Source organism: Heterodontus francisci, chromosome 16 (assembly GCF_036365525.1).
Source record: "Heterodontus francisci isolate sHetFra1 chromosome 16, sHetFra1.hap1, whole genome shotgun sequence".
NCBI lineage: Eukaryota > Metazoa > Chordata > Chondrichthyes > Heterodontiformes > Heterodontidae > Heterodontus > Heterodontus francisci.
The window spans coordinates 72,990,881-73,017,926 of record NC_090386.1 but is presented as its reverse complement, the minus strand read 5'-3'; the positions used below and the strand labels follow the sequence as shown (position 1 = coordinate 73,017,926).

The 27,046-nt window shown below is 44.6% G+C and overlaps 1 protein-coding gene across 1 annotated transcript in view; it reads left to right on the top strand.

The window, feature by feature from the left end:
• ptprt (protein tyrosine phosphatase receptor type T) overlaps positions 1–27,046 on the top strand; it is a 1,095,010-nt gene that overhangs the window by 934,128 nt on the left and 133,836 nt on the right. Inside the window, exon 19 of the mRNA XM_068048566.1 lies at positions 9,740–9,927. Within this exon, the coding sequence (XP_067904667.1) occupies positions 9,740–9,927 (188 nt within the window). The remainder of the gene's footprint in view (positions 1–9,739; positions 9,928–27,046) is intronic.

Genomic DNA, 27,046 nt, shown 5'->3' with positions numbered 1-27,046 from the left:
AACCTGGCCCTGCAGAGGGGGGAACCGATGAGCAATGAGGAAAGTGAGGAGCGGACTGCCTCCTTGGACGATGAGGTTGCGAACAGGGAAGATACGTAAACTAGGCCAGATGAAGGACCCAGGGACAAGAGTGTCCATGAGATATGTGCAAGGAAGGCTCGCAATGCCTTTATACATTCTCATTTCCTTTGATATTTATCAGTTGTAGCTTGACCAATAAAGACCTACCTTTATGCAGCCATGTTGTCGCCTTCCTCGCCTAAGGATGCAGTGGCTTATTGAACATTCGCACAGCGTAGAGCTGGTCAGGCTCCAGAGTTGACCCCTCTCAGCATGTTGTTTCACCTCCAGCCTCTTCATAGAGGTTGAGTTGCAGTGAAGAGCCAAAGGCTTGACGGATGAGAAAGGGAGTCTCTACTTAACAGAAACAATTTATCAACATTCACAGTAGACCCTGCCCTTTAGATGTAAAAGACACACTCACCCGGTGATAACGCTGTGATTCTATGTGCACTTGTTTTTTCCCTTACGTGAACTCCTAAGAGGTGCTTCCCCTGCACAGTCAGCTGAGGTGGAGGCTGGGTGTTGACCTTGCTGCCCATTGGCTAGGGATGACCTTGGAAGTTCATCCTCTGGATGCATTAAGTCTGGATGGCCCCGGCATGCTGAGAACCTCCTGCACAGAAGCAGTACCACCCTCTGTTGGCAGGGATGAAGGACGATTAGGCAACACTGGCAGAGAAGCAGAGGAGCAGCTGGCCGAACTAAGAGCTCCCTGAGAGGAACCCCTAGCTGTGAGAGGCAGCCACTCTTCCACCCTGGCAAGGCAGACTCTGCTTCCCTGCTGACCTGAGAGTAAAGAGGTCCTGGTAGTGAATCCAGGTCCCCTGTCTCCCTCTTGCCTTGCACCCGTGGTGAAGATGAGGGTGTGCAGGTCTGCTGAGTGCTCCGCTAGATGTGACTCTCCATTACAGCCACCAATCTCTCAATGGAGGACACCACTCATGCATCAGTCAGAGACAATGTTAAATTCAAGACCGGGATAGACTCCTCCGTCGTCCATGCTTGGGCGCGTATTGCCTCTGGCATCTCTGCCAGATATTGCCAGACCTCTTGATGGGGCTGCAGCATTTCCCATGATGCTGGGAAGTCCTCCAACTGTCACAGCCTCCATCAGCTGCTCAGGCACATATGCGCTGTGCTCACCAGGTTGTGTGCCCAGATTTCAACTCGAGAGCAAATCCACCAAGGTGCGAGTATCTGCGTTGGTGGAGGATGCAGGAGTATGAGGTGTCGATGAACCCTTTGAGGCTCCTCCCTTCCCCTCAGAGGTAGCAGGTTCCTCCTAGGACTTGGAGGCTGTCGGATTTGGCAACGCTTGACCTGCATGAGATAACAGAGAAATGTAAGAGTCAAAGGCCTACCCTCCCTCTGTAGCACACCCGCCTACGATGCAGACCCCTGTGGGCACCAGATGCCTGATAAGAAGCATGGCTCCATCGCTGCAGAGGCAGCCTTGTGTTTCATAGCGACCTTACTCACTGCGCCCCTGCCTCTCTATCCGTGATGCTCCGACCATCTTGCAGTCCAGCCAGATCCATGGCCTTCTCCTCCATCGGGGTCAAGACATGGAGAATGAGCAGCTGACCGCCAATCTTGGCCCACTCTCTCCAGTTGTGTGCTATCATCTCCTGCAGACAGAGGGAAGGAAGTTGTTGGTCCCCAGTAACATTAATGCCAATGCATAGGCTGCTGGCAGTCCAGCTGCCACTGATGGGGGCACACAGATGTCTCCTGCATGTGGCACTTTTCCAGAGACCTCACGAGATTGCTCTACACCAGGAGCCTCCTGTCGGGGACACCTTGCCATGCTGTTGTTGGTCACCTTGCAGCCCCTGCCCCTTTGCCCATTTCTGGACGTGGAGAGGGGGTTTGAACCCTCTCCTGCCAAAGCACCATCATGTTTCGCAAGATACAAGGCTCAAGCGGATGAAGGCATTAAATGATAGTAAGTACAGGAGTAAGGGGCACACGGAAAGGAGACTTCACCTGAGTGAGATGTAGTCAGAGTGTGAAGGTGGGAATTTTGTTCATGTGGGAATTTGGTGCAGAGGGGGAAAGAGGTGCTCCTTCAGCCTTCATTAGCTATCGAAGATGCAAGTTGCTTCCCAGAAATAGAGGGTAACCTTGAGACAGCAATGGGAGTTTGAGGAGCTAGGATGGTGATTAGTGGGTTCAGAGCATTCCAAAGAAAATTGACATGTGACATTACAACAAAGAAGGTAAGTGATTGGTTGGTGAACATTTTCTCTTTTTCTCTTATCTGAACTAAGAAATTTTAATTGGGGTTCATATAACATTGATTGAAATAATAAGAATATGAGTGTTCTGAAACTCAGGAAATGTATTAGTAAGGTTTTATTACTGGTAGTAAAATTTACTAGCAATAGTAAAGCTTATTAGTAGTAGTGGGGCTTAGTATTAGTGGGATTTAATAATTATAAATTAACTGAGAAAAATAAATTAATTACCACATAATAAAGATGGCAGGGCAGGTGATGTGTTGTGACTGCAGTATGTGGGAGCTGGTGGACGCAAGTGTGATCGAAAGCAGACACATCTGCAGTAAGTGTCTGAAGCCCGAGGAGCTTTAGCTCAGAGTCATTGAGTTGAAGGCGGAGCTACAGACACTGCGATGCATCAGAGAGGGGGAAAGTTACCTGGACACTTTGTTCCAGAAGGCAGTCACATCCTTAGGATAAGGTCTTCTGATTTGGTCAGGGACAGGAGGGTGTGACTGCGCAGAAGGCAGTTAAGGGGATCGAGAAGGCAGAAGCGGAGGAACCTCAGCCCTTGCAATTGTCCAAGAGGTTGGAGGTTTTTTCAGCTTGTATGGTTGAGAACGAGGGCTGCTGGGTGGATGAGCAAACTGACCATGGCAATGTGGTACAGAAAGCCATTCAAGTCGGGGAGTGAATAGGAATGTAGTGATAGTAGGGGACAGAATAGTCGGGGGATAGACACAGTTCTCTGCAGCCAAGAGCGAGAGTCCAGAAGGCTGCGTTGCCTGCCCAGTGCCAGGGTTTGGGACATCTGCTCAGGCTGGAGATAATCTTGCAGTGGGAGGGGGAGGATCCAGGATGTTTCCCATGGCTAGGAGGTCGAGAACCAGGGGACACAGTCTCAAAATAAGAGGTAGGCCATTTAGGACTGAGATGAGGAGGAATTTCTTCACTCAGAGGGTGGTGAATCTGTGGAATTCTCTATCCCAGAGGGCTGTGGAGGCTCAGTTATTGAGTATGTTTAAAGCAGAGATTGACAGATTTCTAGGTATAAAAGATATCAAGGGATATGGGGATAGTGCAAGAAAATGGCTTTGAGGTAGAAAAGCAGCCATGATCTAGTTGAATGACAGAGCAGGCTCGAGGGGCCAAATGACCTACTGCTGCTCCTATTTTCTCTGTTTCTATGTTCCTATGATGCTCACTTTCGCAGTCCGGATGCGATAGTTAAGATGCTTGCTGAATCCATGTGCACGGCATGACCCCACGGCTGCTGACCTCCTCTGGAATCTGGAGCCAGGCCTGCTTGGTTTGACTTCCAGGTCTCGTCCTCCCATTCCTCAGGAACAATATGCCCCTCCTCTCTCTTGCAGCCTGCAAAAGCACCTGGAGTGGAGCATCAGGGAAGCGTGGGTCCTCCAGGGTCTCCTCTCAGCCATCTTTTCTCTTTCCCCAATCACCTCCTCCTCTCCCAGGCCTTCACAGTGCAGCATTTAATACAGGGCTGGCAGCCCTTTGAAAATAGCACCAGCACCTGCCAAGGTGTCACCTGCTGCTGCACTCCCCACCTCCGGGCTGGTAGGATCTCACAGCTCATTAGGCTTATTTGGTCAGCCGCCGCTGAATCATGTGCAGCCAGCCACTCCTGCCCCCGACATATCTCACGCCAGGTTCCGGTCTCAATGGCGGGACCAGCATCTCAAACATAAGCTTCAGCCCCATGGTTGCCACTGGGAATTTACCCTTATAAATATTCTTCTCTTCATGCTACGCACTGTTCATGCTGGAAAACAAAACACTTCTCACATTTGAGTCACCAGTATTAACAGTAGCATCATGAGTAGGATGAGAGACAGTGTGACGTTTCATCAATGCAGCAATGCAAAACCAGCTATATAATTTAATAGACTAATGAATGCAATAAGATCCTCAGGTGTGAGACCCCCTCCAGGAAGCCATTTTATAGCAGTTTGAGTTCCCAGAGAGCGGAATGTGGACACAGCCTTAGTTACAAGTCTGAGAATATAACGTTCTACTTATCACAATGTGAATGTTTCCATTTACAGACCACTCATCCTTAAGTGTTACAGATTGAGATTGTCAATTAAAGCCTCTTCAGTTATTATTTTCTTGAACATAAGCCTAATAATTACTTTTTGCAATATTAGTGAAAGAATGCTTAATGCATTTGTGTGGCCGTCCTTGATCTGGCACGTTAAGAATCAGAGAATTTTGCAACACAGGAACAGGCCATTAAGCCCATTCCATTTGTGCTGGCTGTCTGTACTCAGTTCCAATTCTCCATCATTTCCCTTATTCTTTTGAATGTTGCTCTTTCAAGTCCTCAATCCTTGACAACCTACTCTCCCCAAAACATTGGGTAAGATATTAGCCCGGAGGCAGTGAGGGAACAGCAGGTGGTAGGGTAGCTAGTTTGAGGTCAGTTTGAGTTTGAGGAAGGATGGAGGGATCAGAGGCCTGGGAGGAAGATTAAGGTCCTGGGGGTTTGGGGGAAGATGGGAAGAGCTTTGGGTGGGAAATTGGAAGGTTCGATGGTGGAGCAGCTTGGAGAACTTGGGGAGGGTGGAGATCTGATGAATCAAGGAGGAGTTTGAAAGGGTTGGGGGTGGGGGAAGAGATTGGAAGAATTGGGGGCCGGGGTGGGGGGGGGGCGGTGAATATTTGGAAGGGTCAATGGGGAGTTTGGAAGGGTCAGTGGGGAGTTTGGAAGGGTCAGCGGGGAATTTGGAAGGGTCAGCGGGAAGTTTGGAAGGGTTGGGGAGGAGATGAGAAGGATCCATGGGGTATATCAGAAGAAAGAGAGATTAGAAGGGTCGGGGTGGGAGGCGGTAGTGGTATCCGATTGCAGGAGGTGGGTGTAGCAGGTAAATTGGACTTAGCAGGTAAGTGAAAAGGCACTTCCTGACCTCCTGGATCCAACAATCCCGGCCTCTCTTTAGCTGATGGGATACCCGAGGCCCAGGAAACCTGGCCGGCCAGGGTTAAATTTAAAATGGTGGCTAATTCTGAGGCACACAGCCTCATTATGATATTTAAATGACCAACCCAGCTTATAGGTGTGTGTTGGTTGCCCGCCTCCTTCAAAGTAGGAAGTGGGTGAGTTGGGGACTTCAACTTTTCAGTTTCAAACTTTTTATATTTTTACTTCCCATCCAACCAAAAACCATCCATTTTGGGGGTTGAGACTCCCTCCATCATTTTCAAAATTCTTATCCGTATCTTCATATTTTTCCATGGCCTCACCCACGCCATCTCAGCAACCTCCTTATGTTCTGAGCTTTTCCTTCAAATCCAGCCTTCTGAGTATGCACTGCCTGCATTCCATCATTGGTGGCAAAGCTTTGAACTTTCTTAGCCCTTATCTCTAGTACTCCCTTTCTAAACTATTTCATCCTGCTTTATATTTCACTGCCGTTTAAACACCTTTTCAAAAGCCACCTTTTCAATCATACATTTGGTCATTTCTCCTAATTCACTCACCTACACCTGCTGGTTGTTTTTCTCCTCTGTGGAGCATCTTGGAATGTTTTAATAAGTTAAAAATGGTCACCATGGCTTAAGTTTCCGAAGTCCATCACCATGGTGATGGGCAGGGAGGTGGTAAGCAGAACATATCTTTAGTTTAAATATATTTGTGCCCAGAACAATAGATTTAATTGACTGTTTGCCTTCCACTGATAGATGGAAGACTTTTCTCCTTTGTCCTCATTACTTGCTCAGTAGGCTTGTTAACAAATCCCCTTACCATTTCTTAAAATTTGCCCTTTTCTATGACATGGTAATTAGCTAATTCTCCAACATATTCCATGCATACAAACCAATTTAAGGCATGTCCTTGTTTTCCAAGTTAGAGGAACCTTGTTGCAGTTACTGTGGGTAAAATTATATGCTCAACTGCAGTGGAGTTGTGGTCATTATTAAGATGCATGTGTATCTACATGCAACATCTGCTTAAACATCTCCAGTTGCATGTGAGTGTAGAAGCACAGACTGTTGTGTATTTTTGCATCACTCATAGTGGCTAGCATGTGGTATGGAGAATTTACAGCAGGTAGAAGAAGCCAGATGTAACCTTGTAGAAACCTCTCTACCTCTCTCTCCTCCTTTAGGACACTCATTAAAACCTCGCCTTTGTCCAGGCTTCTTATCATCTGTCCTAGTATGTCATTATGTGGCTTGGTGTCAAACTTTATTTGTAATGCACCTGTAAAGTGCCTTGGGATGGTTTATTGCATTAAGGTGCTATATAAATACAAATTGTTATATTTTACTGGCTTTCAACTGATCTTGCTGTGCAACTGGGAACAATACAAGAACAAAATTCATAGAGTTAACATTGGCAATGGACCGGTCAGGTTCAGACAGATCTGAGCGCCTTCTACCGTTGAATAGCATAAATAGGTCTTATGATTGACTTGAATAATAAATGATAACAGATGGTAAGTAGTTTTGTTTACAGACATAGAAAGATTAGCTTGTAAATTTGAAGCATTATTTTCTTTCCCGGATCACATAATTATACATGCTTTTCTACAGTATGAAAAGATGATAAATATTAAAATTATAGTTTTGTCCAGTGTCATTTCAGATCAGCTCACTGGCATCCTTCCCATACCACCATAACTTAATCTAATCACTGCATGAATAAGATTTTCATGGCTGCAAATCACAGCTATAACACTTTGAATTAGTTAATATTAGCATAACAAAAACATTGTTGACTGTAAATTTGCTGAATTTTAGGCTGATTCAGGTGTTGCTTCGGACAAGACTTTCTAAGCATTTGTGTTGAGGAAAAGGCTGTGGAAGAGGGAGGCAAAATTATCATAAATTAACAGGCAATTTTCAAAGGAAAAATAATTCAATTCAGTTATGTAAGTAAGCATTTTTCCAGTTAATTTCTAGTAAAACTAAACAATATCTACACTGAAGTTGAATGTGTTTAGAACAAAAGGGGAGTATTCTTGCACAGAGGACCCTCTTTTACACATTCTGGTGTGAAATGTTAATTTGTAGTGAAATAGTTACTGCAAAGATTCAGGTGGAGTTAATGTAATCTACAAAACAAAATAATTGGACTTTGCTTTTGAAAAAATGTTATAATTGGCAAATTAATATTTCATGGTCTGCCTTAAGAGTTTTTTTATTCTGTTAGATTTTAATGTTTACTTGGTTATTGCCTTGAACTTAAAATGCAATTTCACACACTTGATATAAGGGCCTGAAGTTTCTATGTAATTTCTGGCCAGATAGCTGGGCGGGATAGAATGAAATAGCGCCAACAATCACAGAATTGTAAGTGAATGGGTTGCGCCCATAACTTCTTCACGCTAGAGTATGTAAGATCTTTTACTCTGGTTCAAAAGTCCATTCGCCCGAAGCAGTCCCCGCCCACAAAACTGGCCTCAGTCGATTAGAGTGCTTGATTGTGCCGATGCTTGGGAGATTTTACATTTGGGCTAATGCTCATGAGTTTGTGCAAAAAAACTTCAGTGTAACTTCTCAACAAAATCGGTGCAGTGCCTCACGCATTCTGAGCACATTTTGCTAATTGTACTCCCAGCTGAAACTCCACACTGAGTTGTTTCACAAACATTATTTGCATCCATTTAAATGTGTATGAACTCATTTACACATAAGTCTAGGACGCCAAACACAATGAATGTGCCCTGTTTCACCATCTTTCTTTTTTATTTCTAAAGTATACTTTATTCATAAAAATCTGTAAAAAAAAATACATTACATAACAGTTCCAAACAACACCAAGTCAAACAATACAGAGTGCAAAGGACATCAGTTTCCTTCAATACAGGAGTGAATTGCCTCGCAACCCTTCCATTTCATTTTACATGCCATGTACATTTTACAGCAAACAAATATTTTCTGGATACAGTTCGAGGGGTTTTCCATGGATCCAGCCCCTCAGTTCACCTTGGTGGAGGGACCTTACACAGTGGTCTATTTGCCACTAAGAATGTACCACTGCTCTAGAATTCCTTTAACTCTGTCAACATCCTATGGTGCATTTATATTGTAGCTGTAGCATCAGTGTGAAGTGATTATACTTTGCGCAGTTGCTCCAGTTATAGTGTAAACGCAGCCTAAATCCAGTGTGAATATCTGACCTGACAATGTACATTGTCAATATAACCTGCAATGGCAAGTGCAGTGAGGCACCTTGTACTGTATTGAAAGAAACTGATTTGAATTGTACTTTACGTAATGTCAAATTTGAATTGTTCTGTAAAGTACCTTTCCAAATTTATGAATAAAGTATATATTTGAAAAAAAAGAGGTGACACTCCCAGATTTGAACTGACGCTAAACCTGTAATGGTAGAAATTCAGTTTCTGCACTTGAAAACTTGTGATTTTCCACTCATTCACCTCTGCATTGCTGGTAAGCGCAGAGGCAGAACTCCTATCCTGCAGTCTAAATGCACCCTTATTCAAGGGGTGATTTGATGGAATGAGAATTGGTGCAGTACTCATTAATTGCCACTAGATATTTTTAGGACATTTTCAGAAAGGTATTCTATTTATTAAATGAAATAGTGACTTCTAGTGCCTTCAATTCAGTACTGCAGTTAGTGCAGTTAGAAATGTTAGGAAAATGGAGAAAAACTGCCAATGATGGAAATCTGTGATAAAAATAGAAAATGCTGGAAATTCTGGCCTCTTGCCCTTCCCCAATTTTTGACATTCTGGCATTAGCAACAATGCCTGGGGTTACCTAGTTCCTAATCTCTGGAATTTTCTCCGTAACCTCTCCACAACTCTACCTCTCGTTCCTTAAAACCCACCCCTTTGACATGTCGCAATAGCTCCTTATGTGGCTCAATGTCAAATGTTGTTTGATAATGCCTCTGTGAAGCACCTTGGAACGATATACTGCATTAAAGATGCTATATAAATGTAAGTTATTGTTGAAATGCAGAGGAGGTCAGTTTCAGATGTGTACTCTTCATCTGATTTACTGTGTATTTCCAGCATGCTCTAGTTTTATTCTGGAATATTCTGAAGTCTCGTACAATCTTAAGATCCAGCACTCCTTTTACAATAAAAACTGATTGAAAAATGTCTCCTTAATATTATTGTATTCCTTATTGACATTACAATTTATTCCTTTCCCCAGAGAATAAATATTTTTTTCAGTATCATTGTCTTTTATCTCCCCTCACAATTTCCATTTTACTTTCTTAAAATTTAGCTGCAAGACAGCATGAAGAAAGTTTTATATATATATATATTTATAATGTGTATATAGAAAATATATATAAAGGACAGCACAAAAACATTCTATTATCAAGAATCAGTTTTATCCTTTTTGCAGCAGGGAAGTAGGTGTTTCTGTTACCACTTTAGGTGGGCCTGTGGCAGATTCAAGAGTGTTTAAAGGACATTAGTTTCTGATTATCTTATGTTTTCTGAATGCAGACAGCAACCATGAAGATATCAGTCAGCCAACTAGAGTCGTTCAAACTCATTCCTACAGGAATTGTGAACCTGTTGAAATGTCATATCAAACTGCCCACCTCCAGCCTGCTATAAGAGTAGCAGATTTACTGCAGCACATCACGCAGATGAAATGTGGCAAGGGTTATGGCTTTAAAGAAGAGTATGAGGTAAGTCTAAACTTATATTCTTCAAAGTACACTTTAGCATTCTCTTTAGAGTGAAGGACCCTCTCTTAAAATGAAAGGTCCTAAAATTACAGTGTGTAAATAGGTTAGTGCCTCCCAGAGAGGAAAAAGGGAGCAATTTAAGGTGAACGCATTAAAGGATATTAATTCCATCTCGTCTGAAGGGAAAGTTATGGCTGTGAAGGTAAAATGAGCTAAGCAGAGTAAATAGAGTTTTGTCCCATTTTTGTTGCAGTAGCACTTTGTGTATGTGCTCAAGATTGTCTTTGCAATGTTGGGATTATGTCATGACAGGCATGAAAGCACACTACACAACTGGAAAATGAAGACAACTTCCCAATAGTTAGTTCAATTTGTGTCACATCAGTTTTAGAATTCTGTTGGTGATCCACAGTCACTTTAATTCCTGTGAATCTGATTAACAGATGGACCCTAGAATTATTGTTTCCAATATTGCCAGACATGTTTCTATGACATTGGTTGAAGGAGGCAATAGAGGAATATCATCAACAGTAATTTGTGGGTTCCAGATATTTTTGTATTGAATAGGATGATCAAAACTAACAATGACAATATCTTTGAGTCCATGCAAAACCGCGAGATACAGTGACACTGTATTTAATCTGAAAAACAAGCCTTCCTGCCAGATCATTAACTAGGTGATGCTACAAGATCAATAATGTGCATTGTCTGAGATCAGTGACTAGAGCAGTTGCAAACAAAGAGGTAAGCCTTTCACGCTCAAGTTAGTGAATGCAATTTTTTTATAGTTACAAAAAATATTTATATGTAGTAAACCATTTTCCATGCATTTCAAATAAAGGATCTAGCAAAATCACAAGTTACTCAACATAGACTCACAATTTATAGATGAATGTGGACAAATGAATGCATAGTTACTTTGTAACTCACTCATAGCTATCTACCATATAAGGGTAAATTAACTCACCCCATGCTCCCAGCAGGAAGCTGTGCTTGCTGGGATCTTGAGAATTGGCAGCACAGTGTTGCATCCCTGTCTTCAATCCACACTTGCTTCTAGTTCCCTGATAGCAGTATGGGACCAATCTTTTTCTTTCTTCTTTGGCCTCCTTGTCTCGAGAGACAATGGGTAAGTGCCTGGAGGTGGTCAGTGGTTTCTGAAGCAGCGCCTGGAGTGGCTATAAAGGCCAATTCTAGAGCGACAGACTCTTCCACAGGCGCTGCAGATAAAATTAGTTGTTGGGGCTGTTACACAGTTGGCTCTCTCCTTGCACTTCTGTCTTTTTTCCTGCCAACTGCTAAGTCTCTTTGACTCGCCACTCTTTAGCCCCTCCTTTATGGCTGTCCGTCAGCTCTGGCGATCACTGGCAACTGACTCCCACGACTTGTGGTCAATGTCACAGGACTTCATGTCGCGTTTGCAGACGTCTTTAAAGCAGAGACATGGACGGCCGGTGAGTCTGATACCAGTGACAAGCTCGCTGTACAATGTGTCCTTGGGGATCCTGCCATCTTCCATGCGGCTCACATGGCCAAGCCATCTCAAACGCCGCTGGCTGAGTAGGGAGTATATGCTGGGGATGTTGGCCACCTCGAGGACTTCTGCGTTGGAGATACGGTCCTGCCACCTGATGCCAAGGTATCTCCGGAGGCAGCGAAGATGGAATGAGTTGAGACATCGCTCTTGGCTGACACACGTTATCCAGGCCTCGCTGCAGTAGAGCAAGGTACTGAGGACACAGGCTTGAAGCACTTGTATCTTTGTGTTCCATGTCAGTGCGCCATTTTCCCACACCCTCTTGGCTAGTCTGGACATAACAGCGGACACCTTTCCCATGCGCTTGTTGATTTCTGCATCAAGAGACAGGTTACTGGTGATGGTTGAGCCTAGGTAGGTGAACTCTTGAACCCCTTCCAGAGCATGGTCACTGATATTGATGGATGGATGGGACCAATCAATCCACACTATAAATACACTGGAGATTTATTTTAAAAGATTAGGGCATATCCTGAATATTTGAAAGGACAACACAGCACAACCAAGTTTGGGAATCAGCAAGGTGATTGCCAGCGCATTGCCTTACTAATAATTTTAGAAACAAATTTATAGGGTTATTTTCCAACTTCACTCTGCTGGTGAGGAACCTCGCCTGCAGGGAGCACATACTGCAAAGTTTGGGACACAGTACAGAGGTTTTTCCAATCATGCATAGCAGGCAGCTAAATTTGTGATATGTGATTCTGCAAAACAAAGTTCCCTGCCTGTACCAAGAAACTAGAAAATTATCCATTAATTTCCAGAAAAGGCTGTTGGTAGATGACATGTAAGTTTTTAAAATATAAATGCCTGATTCTGGTATTAAATTATGAACCAAACAAAACAGTGAGAACAGGGATCTTTAAAACTTAAAGACTCCAAGTCTGTTAGGAGCAATGAAAGATAGCAGTCAACAACACAACTTATATTTATATAGTGCCTTCAGTGTAATAAAACGTCCCAAGATGCGTCACAGGAGCATTATAAAACAAATTATGAGACTGAGCCACATGAGGAGATATTAGAGCAGATGACCAAAAGCTTGGTTAAATATGTAAGATTTAAGGAGTGTTTTAAAGAAGGAAAGCGAGGTAGAGAGACGTAGAGGTTTAGGGAGGGAATTCCAGAGCTTAGGGCCTAGGCAACTGAAGGCACGGCCACCAATGGTGGAACGATTAAAATCGGGGATGCTCAAGGGCCCAGAATTAGATGAGTGCAGATATCTCGGAGATTTCTGGGGTTTGGAGGAGATTACAGAGTCCATGGAAGGATTTGAAAATAAGGATGAGAATTTTCAAATCAAGCCGATGCTAGACCGGGAGCCAATATTGGTTAGTGAGCACGGTGATGATAGGTGAACAGGACTTGGTGCGAGTTACGAACGTACGAATTAGGAGCAGGAGTAGGCCATTCAGCCCCTCAAGCCTGCTCTGCCATTTGATAAGATCATGGCTGATCTGAATGTAGCCCCAATTCCACTTTCCTGTCTGCCCCCCATCCCCATAACACTTGACTTCCTTGACTATCCAGAATCTACCTAACTCAGCCTTGAAGATATTCAATGACCCAGCCTCTACTGCATTCTGAGGAAGTGAATTCCACAGACTAACGACCCTCTGAGAGAAAAAAATTCTCCTCATTTCCATCTTAAATGGGAGACCCCTTATTTTTAAACTGTGTCCCCGAATTCTAGTCTCGCCCGTAAGTGGAAACATCCTTCCAACATCCACCCTGTTGAGTCCCCTCAGGATCTTACATGTTTCAATCAGATCACTTGTTTTTTGTGTCTTCTAATGTGAAGACCGACACAAAATACCTTATCAATGTTTCCAGCATTTCCTTGTTACCCATTTTTAATTCCCCAGACTCACTCTGTAGAGGACCAATGCTCACTTGAGTTACTGTTTTCCATTTTAAACACTTGTAGAATCTCTTACTATCTGTAGTTATGACACAGGCAACAGAGTTTTGGATGACGTCAAGTTTACGGAATGTAGAGTGTGGGAGACCAGCCAGGAGTGCATTGGAAAAGTCTAGTCTAGAGATAACAAAGGCATGAATGAGGGTTTCAGCAGCAGATGAGCTGAGGCAGGGATGAAGTCAGACGATGTTACGGAGGTGGAAATAAACGGTCTTAGTGATGCGACGAATATGTGGCCGGAAATTCATCCCGGGGTCAAAAATGACACCAAGGTTGCGAACAGACTGGTTTAGTCTCATATAAAAGCAAAATACTGCGGATGCTGGAAATCTGAAATAAAAACAAGAAATGCTGGAAATAGCAGGTCTGGCAGCATCCGTGGAGAGAGAAGTAGAGTTAACATTTTGAAACGTAAACTCTGCTTTTCTCTCCACGGATGCTGCCAGACCTGCTGACTATTTCCAGCATTTCTGGTTTAGTCTCAGACTGTTACCAGGGAGGGAAATGGAGTTGGTAGTTAGGGAACAGAATTTACAGCAGGGACCGAAAACAATGGCTTCAGTTTTTCCAATATTTAATTGGAGAAAATTTCTACACATCTGGTACTGAGTGTCAGATAAGCAGTCTGATAATTTAGCAACAGTGGAGGTCAAGAGAAGTTTTAATGAAGTAGAGCTGGGTGTCGTCAGCGTACATGTGTTAACTAACGCTGTGCTTTTGGATGATGTCATTGAGGGGCAGCAGGTTGATGAGATATAGAAGGGGGCCAAAGATAGATCCTTGTGGGATACCAGAGGTAACGGTGTGGGAGCAGAAAGAGAAGCTATTGCAAGTGACACTCTGGATAACAACAGTAACAACTTATATTTATATGGTGCCTTTAACATAATAAAACATCCCCAGGAACTTTACAGGAGCATTAAAGAGTCATAGTGTCATAGAGAGATACAGCACCGAAACAGGCCCTTCGGTCCACCGAGTCCGCGCCGACCATCATCCACCCATTTATACTAATCCTACATTAATCCCATTTTTACCTCTCACATCCCCACCTTCCCTCAACTCTCCTACCACCTACCTACACTAGGAGCAATTTTTACAATGGCCAATTTACCACAAAGTATTACACTGAGCCACATAAGGAGATATTAGGTCAGATGACCAAAAGCTTGGTCAAAGAGGTAGGTTTCAAGGAGTGTCTTAAAGGAGGAAAGCAAGGTGGAGAGGTGTAGGGAGAGTATTCCAGAGCTTGGGACCTAGGCAACTGCAGTCACCGCCACCAATAATGGAGCAATTAAAATCAGGGATGCACAAGAGGCCAGAATTAGATGAGCGCAGATATCTTTGGAGGATTGTGGATCTGGAGAAGATTACAGAGATGGGGAGGGGGCGAGACCATGGAAGGATTTCAAAACAAGGATGAGAATTTTAAAATCAAGCTTTGCTTGGCTGAGAGCCAATGTAGATCAGTGAGCACAGGGGGGGATGGTGAACGGGACTTGGTGAGAGTTAAGACATGGGCAGCAAAGTTTTGGATGACCTCAAGTTTACAGAAAGTAGAATGTGGGAGATCAGCCAGGAGTGTGTTAGTATACTCAAGTCTAGAGATAATGAAGGCATGAATGTGGGTTTCAGCAGCAGATGAGATGAGGCAGGGCAGAAAATGCTGGAATTACTCTGCAGGTCAGGCAGCATCTGTGGAGAGAAAAACAGAGTTAACGTTTTAGGTCGTGACCTTTCACCAGGTGGGCTTATCAGGACTCTGATTAAAGGTCATGATCTGAAATGTTAACGCTGTTTTTCTCACCACAGATGCTGCCTGACCTGCAGACGATTCTCCCCAGTGTCCTGGTCAATATTTATCCCTTGACCAACAGCACTAAAACAGATTATCTCGTAACTATTACATTCCTGTTTGTGGGATCTTGCTGTGCACAAATTGGTTGCTGTGCTTCCTACATTGCAATAGTGATTACATTTCAAAAGCACTTCAATGGCTGTAAAGTCTTTCAATTAATGATATATAAATAACAAAAAAAGTGACCAACAAACAAATATGTTATAAGATACAGCAAATGAGACATTAGAATGGATGATAGGAAACTAAATTACACATGCCTTGATAAGAAAGAGAGTGTAGTGGTGAACGGTTGTTTTTTGGACTGGAGGACGGTATATAGTGGATTTTCCTATGGTCAATATTTGGACCACTGCTTTTCTTGATCTATATAAATGACCTAGACTTTTTTTTTATATTTGTTCATGGGAGGTGGGCATCGCTGGTTGGCCAGCATTTATTGCCCATCCCTAATTTCCCTTGAGAAGGTGATGGTGAGCTGCCTTCTTGAACTGGTGCAGTCCTTGGGGTGTAGGTATACCAACAGTGCTGTTAGGAAGGGGGTTCCAGGATTTTACCCAGTGACAGTGAAGGAGCAGTGATGTAGTTCCAGGTCCAGATGACGTGTGGCTTGGAGGGGAACTTGCTGGTGGTGCATCTGCTGCCCTTGGTAGAGGTCATGGGTTTGGAAGGTGCTGTTTAAGGATCATTGGTGAATTGCTGCAGTGCATCTTGTAGATGGTACACACTGCTGCCACGTTATGCTGGTGGTGGAGGGAGTGAATGTTGAAGATTGTAAATGGGGTGCCTATTAAGTGTGCTGCTTTGTCCTGGATGGTGTCGAGCTTCTTGAGTGTTGTTGGAGCTGCACCCATCCTGGCAAGTGGACAGTATTCCATCACACTCCTGACTTGTGCCCTGTAGAAGGTGGGCAGGCTTTGGGGAGACAGGAGGTGAGTTACTCACCACAGAATTTCTAGCCTCTGACCTGCTTTTGTAGCCACAGTATTTATGTGGCTGTTTCAGCTCAGTTTCCCCCAGTATGTTGATAGTGGGGGATTCAGAGACAGTCATGCCCTTGGATTAAAGGGGAAATGGTAAGACTCTCTCTTGTTTGAGATGGTCATTGTCTGGCACTTGCGTGGTGCAAATGTTATTTGCCAGTTAACGGCCCAAGCCTGGATGTTGTCCAGGTCTTGCTGCATCTGGATATGGGCTGCTTCAGTATTTGAGGAGTTGTGAATGGTGCTGAGCATTGTGCAATCATCAGCGAACATCCCCACTTCTGACCTAATGATGGAGGGAAGGTCAATGATGAAGCAGCTGTAGCTGGTTGGGCCTAGGACACTACCCTGAGGAACTCCTGCAGTGATGTCCTGGGACTGAGGTGATTGACTTCCAACAACCACAACCATCTTCCTTTGTGCTAGGTATAACTCCAACGAGTGAAGAGTTTTACTCTGATTCCCATTGACTCCAGTTTTGCTAGGGCTCCTTGATACCATACTCGGTCAAATGCTGCCTTGACGTCAAGGGCAGTCACTCTCACCTCACCTCTTGATTCAGCTCTTTTGTCCATGTTTGGACAAAGGTTGTAATGAGGTCAGGAGCTGAGTGACCCTGATGAAACTCAAACTGAGCATCAGTGAGCAGGTTCTTGCTGAGCAAGTATCACTTGATAGCACTGTCGATGACCCATTCCATCACTTTGCTGATGATTAAGAGTAGACTGATGCGGCGGTAATTGGCCATGTTGGATTTATCCTGCTTTTTGTGCACAGGACATACCTGGGCAATTTTACACATTACCGCATAAATGCCAGTGTTGCAGCTGTACTGGAATAGCTTAGCTAGAGGCGCGGCTAGTTTTGGAGCACGAGTCTTCAGTACTAGTGCTGGAATGTTGTCAGGACCCATAAATTTTACAGCATCCAGTGCCTTCAGCTGCTTCTTAATATTACATGGAGTGAATCAGATTGGCTGAAGACTAGCATCTGTGATGCTGGGGACCTCAGGAGGAGGCCGAGATGGATCATCTACTCAGCATTTCTGGCAGAAGATTGTTGCTTCAGCCTTGTCTTATGCACTGATGTGCTGGGCTACCCCATTGTTGAGGATGGGGATATTTATGGAGCCTCCTCCTCCTCTTAATTGTCCACCACCATTCATGACTGGATGTGGCAGGACTGCAGAGCTTAGATCTGATCCGTTGATTGTGGGGATCGCTTAGCCCTGTCTATCGCATGCTGCTTCCTCTGTTTGGCATGCAAGTAGTCCTGCATTGTAGCTTCACCAGGCTGACACCTCATTTTTAGGTATGCCTGGTGCAGCATGCCCTCCTGCACTCTTTACTGAACCAGGGTTGAGCCTCTGGCTTGATGATAATGGTAGAGTGGGGAATATGCCAGGCCATGAGGTTACAGATTGTGGTTGAATACAATTCTGCTGCTGCTGATGGCCCACAGCGCCTCATGGATGCCCAGTTTTGAGTTGCTAGATCTGTTTAAAATCTATCCCATTTAGCACAGTGGTAGTGACACACAAGACGATGTTGGGTATCCTCAATGTGAAGACGGGACTACGTCTCCACAAGGACTGTGCGGTTCTCACTCCTACCAATGCTGTCATGAACATATGCAGGACACAATTTCAAAATTTGCAGATGACACTCGACTTGGAGATATTGTGAACTGTGAAGAGGATAGAGATAGACTTCTAGAGGGCATAGACAAGCTGTTGAAATGGGCGGACACATGGCATATGAAATTTAATGCACAGAAGAGTGAAGTGATACATTTTGGTATGAAGAATGAGGAAAGGCAATACCAAATAAAGGATACAATTCTAAAGGGGCTGCAGGAGCAGAGAGACTTGGGTGTTCATGTGCACAAATCATTAGGTGGTAGGGCAGGTTGAGAAAGCAGCTAATAAGGCATTAAGGATCATGGGCTTTATAAGCAGGGGCATAGAGTACAAAAGAAGGGAAGTTATGACGAATCTTTATAAAACACTGGTTTGCCTCACCTGGAGTATTGTGTCCAATTCTGGGCACCTCACTTTAGGAAGGATGTGAAGACATTGTAGAGGATGCAGAAAAGATTTATGAGAATGGTTCCGGGGATAGGGACATAGGAACAAGAGTAGGCCATTCAGTCTATTGAGACTGCTCCGCCCTTCAATACAATCATGGCTAATCATCCACGTCAGTACCTTTTTCCCACAGTATCCCCATATCCCTTAATGTCATTGGCATTTAGAAATCTGTCAACCTCTGCTTTAAACATACTCAATGACTGAGTTTCCACAGCCGTCTGGGGTAGAGAATTCCAAAGATTCACAACCCTCTGAGCAAAGACATTTTTCCCCATCTCTGTCCTAAGTGGCTTCCCCCTTATTTTGAAATTGGGTCCCCTGGTTCTAGACTCCCCAACTGGGGAAACATCTTGCCTGCAGATACCCTGTCTATCCCTTTTAGTACTTCATAGGTTTCAATGAGATCACCTCTCATTCTTTGAAACTCTAGAGAATACAGGCCCAGTTTCCCCAATCTCTCTTCATAGGACAGTCCCGCCATCCCGGGAACAAGTCTGGTGAACCTTCGTTGCACTCCCTCTATGGCAATAATATCCTTCCTAAGGTAAGGAGACCAAAACTGCACACAGTACTCCAGGTGCGGTCTAACCAAGGTTCTATACAATTGAAGCAAGACTTCACTACTCCTGTACTCAAATCCTCTTGCGATAAAAGCTAACATACCATTAGCCTTCTTAATTGCTTGCTGCACCTGCTTGTTAGCTTTCAGTGACTTATTGACAAGGACACCCAGGTCCCTTTGTACATCTACACTTTCTAATCTCTTACCATTTAAGAAATACTCTGCACATCTATTCCTCCTACCAAAATGATGACTTCACATTTTTCCACATTATATTCCATATTATATTTCGTCAGCCACGTTCTTGCCCACTCACTAAGTCTGTCCAAATCCCCTTGAAGCTGCTTTGCATCTTCCTCACAACATGATAAGAGAGACTTCAGTTACGTGGATAGATTGGTAAAGCTGGGGCTGTTCTCATTGAAGAAGAGAAGGTTGAGAGGAGATTTGATAGAGGTGTTCAAAATCATGAGAAGTCTGGACAGAATAGATAGGGAGCAACTGTTCCCATTGGCAGAAGTGTCAAGATCCAGAGAAGACCGATTTAAGGTGATTGGCAAGAGAACCAGAAGCGACATGAGAAAAAACTTGTTTATGCAGCGAGTGGTTCGGATTTGGAATGTACTACGTGAGAGTGTGATGGTGGTAAATTCAATCACGGCTTTCAAAAGCAAATTGGATAATTATCTGAAGAGGAAAGATTTTCAGGGCTACAGGGGAAAGGCAGAGGACTGGGTCTAGCTGAATTGTTCTTACAGAGACTGGCACAGACATAATGGGATGAAATGCCTCCTTCTGTGTTGTAATCGTTCCATGATTCAAAATATGTAGAATAGAGTTTCTATGTGTCTAACTACCCTTTCTCAGTCTTCACCACTTTTACGTTTAAAGGCAAAATTCACACAGAAGGCAGAGGATATGCTAAGTTGTGGACTCTGATACTAAACAAGGTCTTTAGTCTGGTATATCCACACAATGTGATCTAAGGAAGTTAACGTTATTTATTTTTGGAGTTTAGAAAGCTTTGTAACTGTGGGATTTGGAGTTTCAGGTATGTGTCCAATGACTAGGCCCTTAAATTCTGCAGGGGTTCTCCTGATCTCCCACAATAATTCCAGTGGAATGTCAGTAGAATTCCAAGAGAAGCTGTTCACAGCTATTTTTCACTATTTAATCATTTACCTGTGGATTCCAATGGCTGCCCCCCCACAACCAACTCCCACCAAGTTACAACAAGAGACTGGGAAAAAAACATGAACGACCTTCCCTCCATCATAAGGTCAGAAGTGGGGATGTTTGCTGATGCAGTCCATGCCCGCATGCAGCAAGACCTGGACAACATTCAGGCTAGGGCTGATCAGTGGCAAGTAACATTCGCACCTCAGGTGCCTGGTAACGATCATCTCCAAATAGAGAGAATCCAACCATTTCCCCTTGACGTTCAATGGCATTAACACTGCTGAATCCCCCCACTATCAACATCTTGAAGGTTACCATTACCCAAAAACTGAACTGGACCAGCCACATAAATATTGGGGCTACAAGAGCAGGTCAGAGGCTGGGAATTCTGCAGCAAGTAACTCACCTCCTGACTCCCCAAAGCCTGTCCACCATCAACAAGGCACAAGTCAGGATTGTGATGGAATACTCTCCACTTGCCTGATGAGTGCAGCTCCAACAACACTCAAGAAGAAGCTGGACATCATCCAGGACAAAGCAGCCCAATTGATCAGCACCCCATCCACCACCTTAAACATTCACTGCACCATTGGCGCTTATTGGCAGCACTGCAGCAACCCACCAAGCCTCTTTCGACAGCACCTTCCAAACATACGACCTCAACCACTTAGAAGGACAAGGGCAGCAGACACTTGGGTTCACCCCAACCAGCAGGTTCCCCAGCAAGTCACACACCATCCTGACTTGGAACTATATCCCTGTTGCTTCGCTGGGTCAAAATCCTGGAACTCCCTCCCTAATAGCACTGTGGATGTATCTTGTTACAACCAGGTGAGGAAGGAGTCTCAGGTTCCCCTCTTGCCCCTTCTCTGGTTTGGCTGTATCAGGGTTTATCTTTTAAAACACAGTTGTTTTAGCTTACCACCTCAGTGAGCCCTTGCTCACTGCTCTCTAATTACAATTACAAATGAACCAATCAGGCAGGTTTTGTTAGGTTTAAACAAGAAAAATCTAAGTTTATTAGCCTTATCTCTCTATCCTGGTTAAAATTACTACAATACGCAATGCAACCACACTCGCATGCATACAAGAGACACACACACACACACAAGTAGATACAGAGGGGAAGAAATAATTGGGGGGCAGGTTGAAGTAGAGTTTGTAATAAATGGAATACAGATACAGTTATTAGTATCCTTGCGGTAATGTCCTTGATTGAAACGATGATCTTGGAGTCCTTGTTAGGGCCAGGTGCACAATTCCAGGCTTGCTTCTCTGGTACCAGAATGCCAAAGAGAGGCTTTGTCTGTGGTCTTGAAGCTTAAGTTGCGACCGTGGGATCCTTGGGACTTTGCTGGAGAGAGAGACGTCTGCCAGTCCAGTTGCAGACTGTTTCCTTTCTGTGAGGTACAGTTCAAAAAGCCCCAGTGTTACCAGCAGGTAGGTCATGTGACCATCTCTTTGTTTGAAACAGCAGCTTCTTGGAGGGTTGTTGGATTTCAAAACTTTCAAGACTTTCGGGGCGGCACAGTGGCGCAGTGGTTAGCACCGCAGCCTCACAGCTCCAGCGACCCGGGTTCAATTCTGGGTACTGCCTGTGTGGAGTTTGCAAGTTCTCCCTTGGCTGCGTGGGTTTCCTCCGGGTGCTCCGGTTTCCTCCCACATGCCAAAGACTTGCAGGTTGATAGGTTAATTGGCCATTATAAATTGCCCCTAGTATAGGTAGGTTGTAGGGAAATATAGGGACAGGTGGGGATGTGGTAGGAATATGGAATTAGTGTAGGATTGGTATAAATGGGTGGTTGATGGTCGGCACAGACTCGGTGGGCCGAAGGGCCTGTTTCAGTGCTGTATCTCTAAACTAAACTAAACTAAACATACTCGGGCGGGGGGTGGGGGGTGGAGTGGAGTTTTGGCTCTTACCAAGTCAAAGGCAGTTGATGACTTTTGATCATCACTAATGACAAAACCCATCTCTCTAATTCAATCAGTGAGCACTCCCATTGTCTCTCGATTCAACTGTCTCTCAGCTCGTCTTGTTTTCTCAGAATGCAACTGTGCAACCATGTTTTCAGCTGGTCAGTTCTGCTTTTTTAAACAGGTTATTTGCAATGTCCAGGAGAAAAATTTCAAACAGTGTCCCATATGACAAAATTAATATGTTTCCATTTGGCAAATGTGATTCTGTCACACCTCCACCCCACGCCAAATGAGATGCGATATTAGGGGAGCATTTCTTTATAAGTTAGAAGGAAGAGGAAATACAGGAAAGCACACATGCATTTCTCTCATTCATTATCATTCATTCAGAAATCTTAAAAATTGTTTTAGGCTGTCTTTTCTTTGTAGCAGTGTTGCTTTAAACTGCCCCTTTTCCCTTGATGTAGGTCTGACATAGTTATGTGTTGCCCAGTGGATTTAAAGTTATTTTACTATCAGCTGGTGATAAGCTGGGAATCGGCATCCCAATAAACATGGGATTTTTGGGGAAGTTTGATGTTTGTACATTTCCATAATTGTCTAGGGTACCTTTGGGGTCTGCAGGGGGATTGTCGGATTTAATTAGCTCTGGGTTGGTGCTCTGATCATGGGAGTCTGCAGTGGGTCAATCCCTCTGACCTCACTTTCAGTACTCTGGTGAGTCATCCAAGTGGTGCTCACTTCAGAGTATTGATGGTTCCCTTTGCTTCTGACTGTGGGGGAGGATTCTTTGCTCATCTTCCCTTTGTCCTCTGGGACATTCCTGCTTACAGGTATTTGTCCAAATTCCACTGCACTCCCCAGCAGCACTTCGACTTGGTGGCATCACCCTCACTGTTTCTCTGCCCTCTTGAGGACTTTCTTTGTCCCTGCAGGTTTCTGCAAATTCTGTTAGCAGCCCTTGTAAGATGCTTCTCTTTTCTGCATTTACATTTGCCAGGCAATGACCATCTCCAACAAGAGAGAATCTAACCATCTCCCCTTGACATTCAACGGCATTACCATCACTGAATCCCCCATTAACAACATCCTAGGGGCTACCATTGACCAGAAACTGAACTGGAGTAGCCATATAAATATGGTGGCTACAAGAGCAAGTCAGAGGCTAGGAATCCTGAGGCGAGTAACTCACTTCCTGACTCCCCAAAGCCTGTCCACCATCTACAAGGCACAAGTCAGGAGTGTGATGGAATACTCTCCACTTGCCTGGATGGGTGCAGCTCCAACAACACTCAAGAAGCTCAACACCATCCAGGACAAAGCAGCCCGCTTGATTGGCACCCCATCTACAAACATTCACTCCCTCCACCATCGTCGCACAGTGGCAGCAGTGTGTACCATCTACAAGATGCACTGCAGCAATGCACCAAGGCTCCTCAGACAGCACCTTCCAAACCCGCGACCTCTACCAACTAGAAGGACAAGGGCAGCAAATACATGGGAACACCACCACCTGCAAGTTCCCCTCCAAATCATACACCATCCTAACATGGAACTATATCGCCATTCTTTCACTGTCGCTGGGTCAAAATCCTGGAACTCCCTTCCTAACAGCACTGTGGGTGTACCTACCCCACATGGACTGCAGCGGTTCAAGAAGGCAGCTCACCACCACCTTCTCAAGGGCAATTAGTGATGGGCAGTAAATGCTGTCCTAGCCAGCGACGCCCACATCCCATGAATGAATTTTAAAAAAACACAGGAGGATGCGGAGTCTAATTTTTCAAACATTTTACAGTTGGCTGACCAGACACTAGGGATTTTCATTTGGGAATCCTACCGGACATCCTTTAACCTGACCTCTTTGTCCTTTTTGTCCCCTTCCTCTCTAACTCTCTGCCAGACTTGTGCTTTCCTGTCCTCTTTTGTTCTTGGCAGGGGTCCCTTACTGGTGGAGGGTTTCCCAAAAGCCAGTACAGGAATTGGCGGTGTAGATTTCCTTACAGGTTGGGGTTCCCCTCAACCTGGCACATGTGGCAATTCCTACAGTACTCCACCACATCTTTGTGGAGTTTTCTGTAGCCATTGCAATCTCATGAACCATTATTGATATTTCTGTCTGGCACCTCTGCAGCACCACCAACTGGTGAACCACTGTCCCCTCTTTGAGAAGTATTTCGATGAGCACTTGAAACGCTATAGCATACAAGGCTACGGGCCAAGTGCTGGAAAATGGGATTAGAATAGGTAGGTGCTTGATGGCTGGCACAGACATGATGGGCCGAAGGGCCTGTTTCTGTGCTGTATGACACTATGACACTAGATAGGTCATGTGACCATCTCTTTGTTTGATACAGCAGCTTCTTGGAGGGCTGTTGGATTTCAAAAACTTTCAGACATACTTGGTGGGGGGGGGGTGCAGTGGCAGGGAGTTTTGGCTCTTACCAAGTCAAAGGCTGTCAATGTCTTTTGATCATCACTATTGACAAAAGCATGTTTCAGCTGGTCACTTTGGCTTTTTTTAAACAAGTTATTTGTAACGTCCAGTGGAAAAGTTTCAAGCAGTGTCCTATCTGATGAAATTAATGTTTCCATTTGGCAGGTGTGATTTCCATCACAATCTACACCCCATGGACTGCAACGGTTCAAGATGGTGGCTCACCACCACCTTCTCAAAGACAATTAGGAATGGGCAATAATTGCTGGCCTTGCCACTGGCGCTCACATCTCATGAACGAATAAATAAAACCACAGCATTTCTGGGCCAATTGTTGTATTGGCAAATGAAAAGGAATAGTTTACTTTTAGCAACAGCAGATTAATTACAATCAAATGTTATAATTCCCAATCTTTGACAATGAGGAACCAAGTCCCCTTTAAGAACAATACAAAATATCTCTCCCATCCAAAATTTTAGTGAAGCAATAGCAATATCCTGCATTTTATTTAACTGAAACGATCTCCTGTTTCAGATTCAACGTTGTCTGATAGTTGTGAGCAGTTTTCCTTTGTGGTTTTAAACTAAAATTGCACACCAGAGAAATCGCTGTCAAGCATTTTGAGTGCTGGTTTCTATGTATGACCCTGCATAGCAACAGAAGCTGTTGCTATGCAGCAACTTAGATTCAGCTCAGTCACAGTGATCCTTTATTCTCTTCAATATTATATCTTGAAAATAAAGCAGGGTGACACAAATAATGACATTATATGTACACTTCACAACATCCAAAAGGGATTCTAAATGATTGTGATTGTATTCTGCTTTGACATGATTGGCTGGTAGTTGTAATGTAGTTCTCTGTCTTAGTTTACAATTGATGAAAGGATGAAAACTTATCTATCATTCTCACTTCACATCACTCCTTTGGGACAAAAAAAATCTCTGAACTTTCATTGGACCGGAGTATAATTAATACATGTTGACGAGGCTGATCATGAGCTCCTTAACTAATTTTCCACTTTTACCACTGGGATAATGGTAGCAGAGTGGTAAAGTTACTGGACTAGTTATTTAGAGGCCTCGACTAATGATCTGGAGATGTGAGTTTAAATCCCACCACAGCAGCTGGAGAAATTTAAGTTCAATTAATTAAATAAATCTAGAAAAGCCAGCCTCAGCAATGATGACCATGAACCTAGTGGATTGTTCTTAAAAAAAAACTCAGCTGGTTCACTGATGCCATTTAGGAAAGTAAATTTGCTGTCCTTACCCGGTCTGGTGAGCAATGTGACCCCAGACCCATAGCAATGTGGTCAACTCTGAAATGGCCTGGCAAGCCACTCAGTTGTATCAAACTGATACAGAAAAGTCAAATAAGAATAAAATCAGACGGATCACTCAGTGTTGGCATAGGTACCGGACACGATGAAGGCACACCCATCCCAGTCAACCCTGCAAAGTCCTTTTCCCTATCATCAGGGGACTTGTGTCAAAATTGGGAGAGCTGTCCCACAGACTATTCAAGCAACTGAACCATATCTTGCTGCCAATGTCCCAGACTCTTCCATCACCATCCCTGGGTATATCTTGTCCCACCGACAGGACAGAGCAACCAGTGGTGGTGGCACAGTGATATACAGTCGGATCGAGGCAGTGGCCCTGGGAGTCCTCAACTTGCTCTACCTGCAAGTTCCCCTCCAAGTCACACACTATCCTGACTTGGAAATATATTGCCATTCCTTGACTGCCACTGGGTTAAAATCCTGGAACTCCCTCCCTAATAGCACTGTGGGTGTACCTACACCACAAGGACTGCAGCGGTTCAAGAAGGTGGCTCACCATGGCCTTCTCAAGGGGAATAAGGATGGGCAATAAATGTAGGCTTTGCCAGCAATCCCCACATCCCATGAATCAATCAAAAAAAATACTATTTCTTTGTGTGAGAGGTGAAACAAACGGCTGAATTTTATCAGCCCTCTAGGAGTGGGCAGGGTGGCGTGGGGGCCCATAAAATAGTAAAGGATAAAATAGTGGAGGAAGGTGAGGGGGGGAAGGGTGGTGTGCCCTTTGCCTTCCCACGACATTCAATTTAGTCATGGGTGGGGAAGATTGAGGACGGTCTTCCCGCCCAGAGGCTAATTGGGGTGCTTAAGTGACCAATTAATGGCCACCTAAGGGCCTCATCCCGCCACTGCTGGCATTTTAGCAGTGGCAGGGGGCCCTCCACCACCAGTAACTCCAGGGCGGCCTTTGTGAGGGCTGGTGGGGATGTGGCCCTCCTGCTTGGGAAATCAGTGACCCACGGGGTGCCCCCAGCAGCAAAGGCCGCCCCTGTGCCACCACCCTCCCCCCAGTCCTCACAACCCAGCCACCCTCACCCCTCCCCGGAGTCTGCTGACTGGCCCCGCCGAGCCGGCCCCACTTACATCCTTTCCGGGCTTCCAATGCTGCTTCTGGTCCAGGGCCTGCTGCAGTTCCAGCAGTGGCCACTCCTCCTGGGGCATTGCTGAGACTGCTGAGCTGCCGGCCCTCTGATTGGCTAGCATCTCTTGGAGGTGGACACCCCATCCTTAAAGGGACGGGGTCCCCAGCATCAGGCAGTTAATTGCCTGAGCACCATAAAATGCAGC